This window comes from Pezoporus wallicus, unplaced genomic scaffold, assembly GCF_028554395.1.
Source record: "Pezoporus wallicus isolate ANWC-B61680 ecotype Strahan unplaced genomic scaffold, APGP_CSIRO_Pwel_v1 contig_5418, whole genome shotgun sequence".
NCBI classification, from domain to species: Eukaryota; Metazoa; Chordata; class Aves; order Psittaciformes; family Psittacidae; genus Pezoporus; species Pezoporus wallicus.
Genome location: NW_026640709.1, coordinates 3,243,127 through 3,257,284, shown reverse-complemented (window position 1 = coordinate 3,257,284; position 14,158 = coordinate 3,243,127). Strand labels below are relative to the sequence as shown.

Here is a 14,158-nt window from a genome sequence, read left to right as displayed (position 1 = left end):
TGAAATAATGATTGGTGTTGCTGCTTTCTTTTAACATCCATATTTGGTAACTGTGGATGAACCTGTTACTCGTTTCACTGTCATTTATCAACACATGTAAACATGTCAAATTGTTCCATAAATATAAAAAGGGAACATAAATAAAAGTGCTCATAGTCTGATCCTTTACCCATGATGCTTACATTATTAAAAAAAAAAGGGAGTTTGTTAATGAGGAAACATAAAAATAATAGGGGCACAAGCACCTTTGAGGGTGTCTACCTGTTATTCTACTCAAAAGTACATCTTTACTGAATACTTAGTCAAATTCAATATGACCTATGATTTGTTCTTGCTGTTCTTTCAGTGTGAAGCGGAGCAATTGCTATATGGTTTGGGGAGGAGATGTAATTGCCAATTCCCAGAGATCAGGTCGCAGTAATGTTGATTTAGAAATTGGATGCTTTGTTGACCTGGCTACTGGAATGTTGTCGTTCACAGCCAATGGAAAAGAGCTTGGCTCTTGTTATCAGGTATTATCAGATTTTCAGGAAGCTATCTACTAAAGCTGGTCATTTTGATGCTGTTGTAATTGTTTTTTTTTTTTCTTGTTCAGAAATGTAACTGAGCACTGTTTATGTGACAATAATATTTTACTTTTTTATCCTGTTTTATCCCTCCTTTTCTCTCTCTTTTTTATAAGGCTACATTTTTCTAACTTCTTGCAGTTGTCTCAGCTGTTGGGGGAGGACTATTGGTAGATCTGTTCAGAAAACTAGAACTAGATCATAGAATCATAGAATGATTTGAGTTGGAAGGGACCTTAAAGATTATTGAGTTCCACCCCCTCTGCCATAGCAGGGACACTTTCCATTAGACTAGGTTGCTCAAAGCCCCATCCAGCCTGGCCTTGAACACTGTCAGCAGTGGATCAGCCACAACTTTTCTGGGCAACCTGTTCCAATGTCCCACCATTGTCACAGTAAATGTCACCCTCATAGTTCTAGGCAACAAACCCCCAGAAATCTGCAATACAGATAAAACTTTAGTGTTATTTATCTAAATTTAATGGAACATTGTATACTAACTCTATTGAAAACTAACTGTTGAAAAAAGTATAGCCAACACTTCATGTAAAGATACAATGCAACAGGAGTGTTACATGAGTGGGTGAAATATTTCCCAACTTTTCATTATTTCAAGTAATTTAAATATTTTCTACCTGTTTTTCAAAGTAGTGAAAATAGTCTTCTGTAGTTTTCATATGCATTTCTTGAATATTCTTACCATAAAATAAAATCTTTATAATACTTAATCTCTCACCTAAAGTACACCAAACAACTGATACTTGGCTAGTAGAGGCTGAAAGATAATTGTTATAACCTTATAACCATTTGCACTTTTTAGTTCTCTTAACTGAAGTAGAGGGACAATGTTTGTATGCTGTTTTCATTCTAAAATGCCTACAGGTCAACATATTGAGGACAGTTAATTTTGTGCAGTTCTTGATCTAACTATTGAATACTATGATATTTGGAAAAAAAATTCAACCCCTCTATAATAGAAAAGTAAATGAAAGATAGTGTGTGTGTGTATATATATATATTTGAGATTTTGTCATTAATTGTCAGGCCAATGCTAAGGTATGTGTAGCAGAAAGGAGATCTTACATATTGGATTACAAGATATTTTGTTTTATTCTGAGTTAGTAATGGTTTTCTGACCTTCAAACAAGATCAGAAATTACAAATTCTATTATTATTACTAGGAAATGTCTATCTTTGGTCAGAGTCTGTGACTTACATCGTCTCAGTCAGGTAGTTTCAGGCTTTAATGAGATAAACCCCACATTTTATTAGTAGTGTCTTTCAGTCCAGGGTACCTTTTGTTTCTGGTTTGGGTTTGGGTTTTATTACTTGTAAAAAAAATAGATTAGAATGTACATACCTGTGCTTAAATTATTTTGTCTATCCTGATAGTCAAAGTTCTGAAAAAAAAAAAAACAACAAACACCAAAAACAAGCAAACAAACCCTCAAACCCACAAACCTATTCTGCATACAAATTTTTTGGTATGTGGTATTATTTTACATTCATTTAAGTTGTATTATATTTTGGAGCTGTTTTCTCATTGAAAAAATTACAGATTTTTTAATTTCATCTTCATGACTGTTTATTATTTTTCAATTCTTTTTAGTTTGCAGTCCTCAAAGTTAGAAGTTGCACTCCTTCACAGCGCAAGTATTGTAATTGCACTTAGTGTGCAGAATGTATATGCATAGTACACAAAATACACAATGATATGAATAAAATATTTAATTGAACTCCTGAACTCCTGAATTGTTTGTATAGAATGTACCTTTTTTTTTTGCCACCCTGGAGCATTGAAATCTTTTTCATAACATGCCATTTTATAAGTATCTTTTAAATTCTTCTTTTCCTGGCAGTGGGGGTGGGTGGTCATGTAGAGAATTCTTCTGAATAAACTGGTATTACTACTCTCATATGTACTTTGAGTCCAGCTATGGGAAAATCAGGATAATGTAGCTGTCAAAAAAAAACCCAGCCTGACCAGACACTTTAAAATGCAGCACAGTGATTCAGTGTGATTCACTGTAGTTTTTGTAGAGACTGGAGACAAATGCTGAGTCTGGAAATAAAGAGATCTTTGAAAAATTGCGTTTTTGTACTTTTGGAATATGGATCAGAAGTTCACTTACCTTCATAGGAAGTAAAGATTTGCACTATCCTTACCAAATGATGCTCTGCTCTCTCACACTCACCTTACTCCCTTCTGGTTCCATCTCTCAGATTTTTTTAATTTTTTTTTTTTTAATTAGCTTTTTGGGGAGTGAGATATTTTGTCCAGCATAAAATGTAAAAAAAAAAAATCTAAACAATGTGTGTTGGTCTGAAAAGCTGTATTCTACTCTCAGGCCATGTTGAGGGTGCTTTTCCTATAACAAGAGTCAAAGGATGTAGCTGTAAAGTGGCTAGATTTTTAAGGAGCTGCTCTAGAGTTAGAATCGGTGTTGAGAGCACATAAAGCAGTAGACACATCTGCCTGAATGTTAGGTGAGCCTGTAAAGATAATTAAATGCAAGATAATTCAGCAAACAGTTTACTATATTAGAGGTGAACTACAGGTAGGTGCTAATCAACACTTCAATACAATGTCTGCAGTTACTTGATACTAAAGTGTAAGCTGTGTAGTATTTATTATATATCTCATAACATTTTGGGAGGAGATTCTTATTGCTTTTTTTAATTTCTTAAATTTTTTTAATCTCATTTCTCTTCTAGGTTGAGCCAAACACAAAGCTTTTTCCAGCAACTTTTGTACAGCCCACAAGCACTAACTTGATTCAGTTTGAACTTGGTAAATTGAAGGTACAAAATATTTTCTATGAAGGTGCTTTTTTTTAATGTTTATTTCCACAGAAATTCCCGTTCAGTTGAATTTGTTTAGGAAGGTTGAATCAAAGGTGTGACTTTTTATTTGACTTCTACATTTACTTGCGTAAATGTAATTATTATATGAAATTAATTGCTCAGCAAATTTAAACTGCGTTTGTCAAACTAATGCTATTTGGGGAGAATGCTGTAAATGTTTGAGGTTTTAAACAGATTTTATTACAATAATATATTTCTATGAGTTCTTTGCTATCACTAAATTATACTTCCCTTGGGTATTATAGGTTTATTCATGATCAGATGTTACGAAAATGATTTTAATACACTTGTTTGTTTCAGAATACCATGCCTTTATCAGCAGCAATTTTTAAAAGTGAAGAAAGAAATCCTGTTCCTCAGTGTCCCCCTCGTCTTGATGTGCAAACAATTACACCTGTTTTATGGAGCAGGATGCCAAACAGCTTTCTAAAAGTGGAAACTGAGCGTGTCAGTGAACGTCATGGGTGGGTTGTACAGTGTTTGGAACCTCTGCAGATGATGGCACTACATATCCCAGAAGAAAACAGGTACATCGGGAAGAAGCTACAGTGACTTGATGTGGACCAAATGCATTGAAAGCTGATATCTGGGTGTTAGTTAAACCTGCCTTGGAGAATATTTACACTGGAGCTGATGAGAATTTATCTGCTGTAATATCCTATTTGTGAAATTTAAGTAGATACAGGAGACTGAATAACTCTAATGCCATGTGATGACATTTGCATACACAAAATGACTGATTTTATTTACTTTATAAAATAATATCTTAAATCTCTAGGTCTTTAAACATAGAGATTTTCTCAGCTTGAACCCCCACTCTCCCCAAATAAAAAGAGCATGCGAGTACTGCTTTGCTGATTTTTTTCTGTAATAAAACCATGTAACCTCTTTCTGTTTCATCTGCTCTGAATTAACATGAACTAAATTTTTATGTTCTTATTGACAAGATCCTGACTGTCTTAGATTTTCATTAGGTCTTATCCTCAGACTGAGGATAATAAAAATGTGTCCAAACATCAAATATGGTAACCAGTGACAAATAAAGTATAAGCAAAATCATGGCAGAAAGGTAATCTATCTGCTGTACTTTCATCAGCTATTTACAAATTCATTTCTTACAAAAACAAGCCCTAATTTACCATAGCTTCCAAAGAAACTTCTCTGTCTTACATTTTTTCTTTTCTTTTCCTATGGAGTACTAATTGTAGATAATCTCATCAAATTATTACCACCATTTACTGTGGTTTAATGATGCATGTTAAGATTGTCGGTATCAACTTTACCATTAATGGTTTAAAGTGGAACTGACCACTTTATAGTTATAAAACTTTTCTTTTACAAAATTGTTATTAATGGAATTGACTGGTGTTCTGTTTCTTTATTTCATAACAGATGTGTTGATATTTTGGAACTATGTGAACAAGAAGATTTGATGAAGTTTCACTACCATACTTTAAAACTCTATTGTTCAGTTAGTGCTCTAGGTAACACTAGAGTTGCTTATGCACTTTGTAGCCATGTGGACATATCTCAGCTGTTTTATACAATAGATAATCAATACTTACCTGGACTCCTACGTTCTGGATTCTATGACTTGCTAATTAGTATTCATTTGGAGTACGCAAAGCAAGCCAAGCTAATGATGAACAATGAATTTATCATTCCAGTTACAGATGAAACTCGAACTATTAAATTATATCCGGATGAAACAAAGAAGCACGGATTACCTGGAGTGGGGCTTAGCACTTGTCTGAAACCAAGCTTTAATTTTTCTACTCCATGCTTTATTGTGACCACTGAAGAGCATCAGACATCCAGCCCAGAGATACCGCTTGATACACTCAAGTCCAAGGCCATAAGTATGTTAACAGAGGCAGTACAATGTAGTGGTACTCATATACGAGATCCTGTTGGAGGACAGGTTGCATTCCAGTTTGTTCCTGTCCTTAAACTGATAGCAACATTGCTCATAATGGGTGTTTTTGATGATGATGATGTGAGGCAGGTACTGCTCCTCGTTGATCCCACTGTGTTTGGAGAGCACAAGGAACAAACAGAAGAGAGGACAGAGAAGGAAGAAGTTACACAAGTTGAAGAAAAAGCTGTAGAAGCTGGGGAGAAAGCAATGAAAGAAACAAAAGCTCCTGTGAAGGGCTTATTGCAGACAAGATTGCCAGAATCTGTTAAGCTTCAGGTGACCATTTAATTAAATGTATCACAAATGTTCTACTGTTGTTGAAAGAAATGCAGTGCTTTCTGTCTGTTCTATAGTTTGTCAAATTTGAAATCCTGAGGATTTTTATTCCTCTTTGGCTTGTTACCTAACATTAATAACCAATTTTTATGTCAATGAAATTCTTTCTATATATATCTACACTCAAAATAGATACACAAATGCTTATTTCGTATGTGTATTTTAAAAGAGGGAGGGTTGGACCAGGGGATCTTTAATGGAACCTTCCAACCATAAATATTCTATGATTCTGTGAATTCTATGTGTTTTGGAGTGAAAGACTGAATGCTATATAGCATTACTGATCAGATTAAAAAAATTCATAAATTGTCACCTTTACAGTGTAAAAAAATAATGGGGAAAAAACATCTCTCATTTTTGAAGTCTGCTGCAGTGTATAGTATCCACTGCAGTTCTTCAATTATAGTTTGTTGAACTGTTGAACTTAAGTCTGTTTTTTCTATCCTAGATGTGTCATTTGCTCAATTATTTCTGTGACTGTGAGCTACAACATAGAGTGGAAGCAATTGTATCATTTGCAGACCGTTATGTATCAAAATTGCAATATAATCAAAAATTCAGGTACAATGAACTCATGCAAGCCTTGAACATGTCTGCTGCTTTGACTGCCAAGAAAACTAAAGAATTTCGGTCTCCTCCTCAAGAACAGGTAATATTAAAGAAATGGTTAATCTAAAGATTAAAGAAAATTCTTTGTGATGATAAAATAGAGTTCTGACTTCTGAACTACCATTGGAACTGCTAGGGAACCAAAACTGATTGTGAAATATATTTATTAAGATGCCCCAAAATGCTGAATGTCAGAATGCTTATACCTGTACTCCAGAATTCAAGCTCTAAGATGACTTAGGATTTCCCAGCAGTATTACTGCCCAATGCTGAGGAGCCAAGAGTCATCCAGTTCTGCAAAAACTTCATGAATTTGGTTGCTAAAAGTTAGCACAAAGTTGGTGTTGTGCTGACATCTGTATGATGAGAATAGTCTTTTCTAGCTCCAGGAAATAGCTTTATTATTAAGTGTAACTGTATTTTGATGTTAAAGCTTACCAAGTACCATTGCTTTAGTATTTCCTTTAGGCTGTATTAGAAATCTGTGCTTTATTTCCATGTAACTATAAATTTGATCATAAATAGGTAAAGTATGGCTATATGTTAGAATATGTCTTAGGCTATCTCAGTGTTTTAACTACATTTTAATTCCTTAAAAGATTAATATGTTGCTAAATTTCCAACTGGGAGAGGATTGTCCCTGTCCAGAGGAGATCCGGGATGAGTTATATGAATTTCATGATGATCTTCTAAGTCACTGTGGTGAGTGGCAAGCTTTTTGTTTTAACCAGTTCATGGAACTGCATTCTTTTAGTGACCTGTAATTAACAACAGCTTGTGGTTTGTGTTTGGATCAATGGTGCTTCCCATATCGTCCTATGCTTGTATTGTTAAGGGTTCTGCTATCATCTTATGCTACTATTTCTTAGTACTCTATTAGAATCTCCAGCAGACATCAAGCTTTGATTTTATAAGCCAGTTTCAGTTTTTCAACTTCCTTAGCTTTAGCCTCTGCCAAGGATGAGTATCTGTGTGTGTTTCAGTGGGTCAGTATCTGGGTTGTGTTTCATCATCTTACTTCTGAGCAAGTATCAGAAGTTCTTAAAATCAAGATTTGTATCAGTAAGGTTAGCTATGTTAAAGATGGTAATTTAGTTGTTTTAACATAATTTGGTTATGACAATCCTGTGTTTTGACTGTTATTCATCCTTGCTTCAAGTGTTCACCAATAACTGTTTCTTTCATTTCAGCATTTTTATTCCATGCATTAAAGTGAATAGTTAACATCGTTGTATGTACTCCTCTTTCTCCCTATTTTAATTAAGAAAGATATCATCATCTCCATTGTTCAGTGACTTAACATTTGATCTGACCTCTGTTTTTCAAATATATTGCCTGTTTGGCATTAGGGTGTTCTCTGAGACTCCATGATGAAGATTATAGAAAACCTTCAGCTTGCTTGGAAATGTCGTAACTCTAAAATATATTTATTTTACCTTGAAATCTTGTTGCTGGTATTATTGATTTAGCTTAGCTCCTGATCACTCTTCATCTTTTCTACTAATAGTGGTGGTGGTAGTTTTCTTGTCTTTTTAGTGGTGTACTTTTATTATTGTTTACTGCATTATAAATGTGTATACTGAATAAGAGAAAGGACTGGAGATAGAGAAAGCACAGTCTCATGATTAAAATAGTTTAGCGATCCTCTGGATTCTAAACAAATCGCTATTCATTACGTTGTACAGGTTTAATACTGATGGCCACTGTGGATAAATGCTCCTCATTAGCTGTGTCTTGACTTAGTCCTGAAAATCAGTACTAAGTAATCACAGCTGCAGTTAAAATGAAAAGGAGCTGTGCTTGGAATATTTAATCATCTTTTTAATACTAAGCATTCTTGGTGGTCTAAGTGGAAAAATATGTATGCAATCAAGTAATTAAAGGCTGCTTCATAATGAATATAAGCAAATAGCCTGAATTAAAAATACTCAGGCTGTCTTAATCCTAGGATTAAGTCCTCTATCGTAATTTTTGTGTGTAATTTCTTAGTTGTAAACAAAACAAATTTTCAACAGATTTTATTGCATAATATCAAATTGACACTTATCTGGGTTGGAACCATCTGTTCCAGTGCACAGACCTCTGCCACTTGAATTAAGCAATTAGCCAAAAGCAACATGAGATGGTCAGCTTCTGAATGAATTGCAACTCTGAGAGGATGCAGAATGAATAATAAACAATACGGAGCAGTCACAGACCCCATCTCCTCCAATTCAACACTGTCTTACCTCATTATTGGCCATTTCAACCTCTTAAAAGTTCTCCCCCTTGCTGTCTCTCTTGCTTCTAGGTCCTAGCTTTTTTTTCAGTGCCAGGCATGATCTTGCTTTCTGTAACATCCTTGTCTGCTTTCTCTTTCCTCTCATAGGCTACATTTCATGTTCTTTTTCTAGTGTCTGACTGTAGCCTTGCTTCATTCTTAGATTTTTATTTTGTCCAGCCAGTCTCACTTTTCCCATTCCTTAAATTCCATATGTAGGCTTTAATTTCAGTTTCTAGTTCACTCATTCTCTCCCTCTGAATTTTCTTCTTCCTAGTCACTAACTCACTCCTAGTCATAACTTTAGCTCTTTCCTCTTGGTAGCTGCCAGTGGCAAAGTTTCTCCAACTACATTATTTATTTTCCTTTCTGAGCTTCTTTTTTAATACCAGTTTTAGCCTCTGCAATTTATTATTTTCCATCTGCTCCAGCTTGTATCTCTTCAGTATTCTGTCTGGAAATCTTTTCCTTTTTTCAATTTCACTTTGACCGGCAGCCAAATAGCAAAAGCTTGCTTGTCAGCACAGCACAATTAGCTCTGTTCTGAAGGGAGCCTACTTACATGTTCTGTGCTTTTGCACGTAACACACATGGTATCTGATCATCACTAAAAGGTGTGAAAGATCTGAAAATGCTTTAAATGGTTGTGAAGCAACATAGTGAACTGAACTATAGTAAATGTGAACTGACATCCCATCTCATATTTACATTTTGATGAATAACATGTATCACTGGTACAGTCTCTGAACATCTCCCTTCTTACAGTTTTAAATCCAGTTAATATATTTGTTTATGACTGCTAAATATCTCAACTGAAAAAATGTACTATTTTGTGAGATACAGCCATGCAATTCTTTAGCTTACATTCTGCAATATGAAATAAAGGGTCACGTATTTCATCAAATATGACTTGAATCCAAATTAATTGCCGTACTAGAATCCTAGACAAAACAAAACAAAACCAAACCAACCACCTCTTTGGTCATAATACTAGAAAAAAATACTATAAGTCTGTATGTAAGAAGTGTGTGTACTAAAATAAGCATAATTTGAGGGGCGCTACTGTAGCTAACATCTTAAAGCTGCTGGCATTACTACATACATTTTTCCTGTAGAAATTTGCTGGTCAAAAAAAATTCCTGTAGATATTTAGTATTGGTTAAATATTGAAGGATTTAATCTTCAAAGGTTTAGTTTTGTTTCTAAACAGTTTTATTATCTGCTAAGGTATACCGCTAGAAGAGGAGGAAGAGGAAGAAGAAGATTCCTCCTTTACTGGAAAACTCCGTTCTTTAATGTACAAAATCAAAGGTCCACCAAAAGCAGAAAAAGTAGAACCTAAGGAGGAAGAAGAGAAATATCCTAGTAAGTTTTCTTTCAATATAAATACTTCCATGATGCAAGTGTTAAAGATGTACTTTGTCAACAAGAGTGTATTTTCTGTTAAAACTTTATAGCAGACTGAAGGAGACTAACTGCTTAAGTTCCTTCTGCCTCTTAGAACAACCATCCTACGTACTGAACATCTTAGATCCAATTGTTACAAAGAAGTTAAAATTGGTGGAAGATTTTGGATCCAGATCATCAACTCTGGGGTTGAAAATTTGCATATTCTTTACAAAGAAATGCAAAAAGTTATTTATGGCACAGTAATCTAGACTCAACCATTCTGAACTTGAGAAGTTTTCATTTATATGGTTTGTTTTTTTCTAAATACAAGACTTTCTTCTTTACAGCTTTAGCCCCATTTCATTTTTCTTTGCTGCATGCGAAGTTTTTTGCATCCCAGTACCAAGATATTTGTGACAAAATGGTTTTACAGTTCTGTGTTTTTATATTAAAAGGGATTTCTTTCATGTGTGATAATGGTGACTGTATACATTCATTAAAACCAATAACTTGTTCTGATTTATCTGAAGCATCATATACATGTACATATATATTCCATACCATATCCTTTCTGAATTTAATGAAATATTCAATCTATTTCACTAATTAAACAAGGAAGTAATATCTTTATTTTCACAAGTACAAATTCTGTATTCCTAAGTACTTAACAGAATTTTCCAGAATTCAGTATTGACATTCTTTATTCTGCTCTTTGATTTTATAAATCTTTCAGATGTGTCTCTAAAGGGCAGAGAAAAATACTGATTAGATGTCATCAGTCTGCTTCAAAACTTCTCACTATAGTTTATAAATTTCATATCCCTTCACAGTGAGCTTTCATGTTGCCTAAATATACATAAGGAGACTCAATTTATCACCATTTTTTTTAATGTTCCTTTCTGCAGCAGAATATTATAGGGGAAGAGGACTGAAAAATCACGGTGTTTGCTGAGTAATACTAACATGTCATTAAAGTAGAAATACGTCACTCAAAACATTTGAAAAGTTTGTGTATATGTTTTGAAAATAATGAGATGAGGGGCAATTTAATCCATAAACCTAAAAACAATATATATATATATGGGATAATGTATTTTACATCAGTGAAAACAGTCCTTGCACAGCTGAGTAAACACAGCAGAGAACTGAGAGTAACTGTTGAAACAATTCAAGGATTTATTGAGCATTAATTAGTTTAATATTGTTTAAGAGTAAGCCAATAGAATGTTGTTATTCCTTTGTTTTCAGATCTGTACTGCCCTGAGGCAGTGATTTATAGAATCACAGAATGGCCGAATGACTGAGGCTGGAAGGAACCTCTAGAGGTCATGCGATCCAGTCCCTCTGCTCAAGCAGGGCCATCTAGAACAGGTTATCTAGGACCATGTCCAGACAGCTTTTGAGTATCTCCAAGAGTTGAGAGTCCACTACCCATGATCGATGTGTGCCAGTGCTTAGTCACCCTCACAGTAAAAACATTCCTTTTGTTCAGCTGGACTGTCCTGTGTTTCAGAGTGTGTCCATTGCCTCTTGTCCTGTCACTGGACTCTGAAAAGAGACTGTCCCTGTTTTCTTTACACTTTCCATTCAGGTATTTATATAGATTGACAAGACTGCCCCTGAGCCTGCTTTTCTTTAGGTCAAACAGTCCAAGCTCTGTCTTGGTTGATGCTGAGCAAATAGGTTGATGAGCTTTCTTCTCAAAAAGGCCTGACACTCCATACTGCAAGGCACTGGCGGTTTGTTGGGTTTGATTTATGTAATGTATGTATCATCTGATAACATTTATATCCATTTTTTTATATCATATTAAGAGAAAGCTGTGCAAAGTTTGACAAGTGTTAATCAATGAAAGTGTTACTCTTGAGTTAAAGTTAGTTGTTGCAAGAAACAAATGTATGAATCCTCTGCACACAGAGGAATGACGGATAAACTTCACACTCTAAGTCAGTTTTTGTAATACAAAAAAATGGAAAGTTTGTATTTTCTGTAGAAGAGTAAATTAAAATTACATTTACTTCTATGCAAATATGCTTGCCATATTTCACATGTCTTCTTACTACTTTACCATGACTAATGGTGTAAAGTAAGCAGAAGACTGAGAATTTGTTTCAGCATGTTTTCTTCATATTCCTACAACCATATTTAAAAACATTATCCAACAAGTATTTGAACACTTACAGGCTATAATATGTTTTGTTATATACCTTTATCCAGAGGAAATAAAATTCTCCTTTTTTTTTTTTTTTTTTATTTTTTTTTACTGCATTCAATCAGTTTTAACTTTTAAGTACTACCAGAGCTTATAATGAATGTTATACTGTACGTGAACTATTTTTGGTTCTCTGAAATGCTGGGTTTTTAGACATGCTCATAACCACAGAAGGATGTCATATATAGCAGCTGGCCATTTCTTCATAATGCTTTGAAGAATATTATTTAGTTGGTTAACCGATTTAAGAAATAATGCACATGCATTAAGTATTTGATAACTGCATGTAGTCATTTTAGCAATGGAAAGCTGAAAATAGATAATTGCATGTATTACTGGTGTCTCAAAGATACACTAAGTAAAAGAAGCATTGAAATAAAAATGTTACAGATACTTACCTATAGTGTTTGTTATAGAAGTTCGTTCAACCCCTTTGCTGCTTGAGAGCAAAATAGACCTTGCTTGTAAATGGAAGTTATCTCAAGCTGTGTCTGCTTCAGTTGAGTAGCAATTTGTCATTATTATTTCATCTCTGCAATATTTCATGTTGCATTTTGAAGGTATATTGTTATTTTGGCTCTACTTTCTCCAATAAATTATTTATTGGTTCTGTTACCAGCAGGGAAGGACTAGTAGCAAACCAAAGTATTCGTATTCCTCCTCCTACTATGTCTTCTTAGGATATGTATATACATAAATACACATACGTGCACATAAACACCCCAAAACACTTGAAATTGCAGACTTTTAGTCTATTATTCCTGTACGGGTAGATTTTTATACCCTACTCCCTAACAAAGGAGGGAGTGTTCATGGCCTAAACAGGTGAAATGGGCTCTGTGCTTGCAGTTCCTTTACAATCTGCCATTGCATTGAGCCTATTTGGGCAACTTGCCTGGCTTTCCTGCCATGTATTAACCCCGTGATGTTGACAAGTAGAGTGAATCTCAGAAATTTTGTCTTTGTTGTCATGTTTGTGAGTTTTCAGTCCTCAGTAGTGACTATGGATAGTGAGGAAGAAGTAAGGAAAAAAAGACAAATTCCTTCAGGTCTTCCTTTAGGTCATAAATTTTTTGCTGAGGTTTCTCATTACCTTTGCAAATCAAGACTGGGTTTTGCCTATCTCCAAATTTATATAAGAACATCCAAATGTCATGTGCAGAATTGTGCAAGTGACTTGAGGCTGGTCTTCCAACCAACACTGGCAGTAAGTCATTCTATTTCAAATTTGCTCAGTTTGGCAATAGGTCCTTGTACAGACCCAAAGCAGTTAATTTTTTTTCAGACTTGATCATTTCGTCAAGAGTTGTGTGAGATTAAACACTAATGCTGTATTATGATTCAGGACATTTCTTACATGATCTAGTTGTTCTGTAGAGCACCAGAGAGGGTTTGTCTTGCCCTGAAAGCCTATTTTGGTCTGTTAAGCTTGATATTAATTTTTAAATACATTAAATCTTACAACAATCTCATGTGCTGCATGAAAAAGGGGTTTATTCCCCTGTGACTTATCTGTTAGCATCTGATTTCGCTTCAATGGCAGTAGGATCTACTCTGTATCTGGGGAGTATCATTTCTTCTCTAAGGCTTCATGTGGATTCTGTTGTCATGAGTCAGGAAGCATTCACTCCTAACCCCTAGGGGCACAGGGTGTTTGGTCCTTGGAACAGAGCATTTTACATATTTCATGTACTAGAGCTTTGAGTCACAAGAAATGCAGGTTGGACAAATTTCAGGGTGTTTGTTTTTCTAGAAATTTCAGATAAGCTTTTCTGGCTTGGGCTTCTCCTTGGAGTGCTTTCTCCTTGAAGTGATGCATAGTACAAATATGCATGTGGATGAAGTCATTCAAAGAGCAATGAAAAATTATGTATTCTATTCTATTCTTAACCGTAGCTGGAGACTGTGATATGTAGTGCATATGTGCAGTTCCACTTTACCCCCAGGAATTCTGGAATTCAGAGAGTGAAGGGCATTGTATGTTTGAGGTACCTCCATCCTCT

General features: G+C 34.8%; 1 protein-coding gene across 7 annotated transcripts in view; it reads left to right on the top strand.

Annotated features, from left to right (window-relative positions):
- Window positions 1-14,158, top strand: part of RYR3 (ryanodine receptor 3) — a 225,034-nt gene that overhangs the window by 110,448 nt on the left and 100,428 nt on the right. For all 7 annotated transcript variants that reach the window (XM_057420110.1, XM_057420109.1, XM_057420108.1 and 4 more), the window contains exons 32-38: window positions 347-512; window positions 3,282-3,368; window positions 3,732-3,958; window positions 4,824-5,625; window positions 6,134-6,334; window positions 6,894-6,996; window positions 9,782-9,919. In XM_057420110.1, coding sequence (XP_057276093.1) covers window positions 347-512; window positions 3,282-3,368; window positions 3,732-3,958; window positions 4,824-5,625; window positions 6,134-6,334; window positions 6,894-6,996; window positions 9,782-9,919 — 1,724 coding nt within the window. The remainder of the gene's footprint in view (window positions 1-346; window positions 513-3,281; window positions 3,369-3,731; window positions 3,959-4,823; window positions 5,626-6,133; window positions 6,335-6,893; window positions 6,997-9,781; window positions 9,920-14,158) is intronic.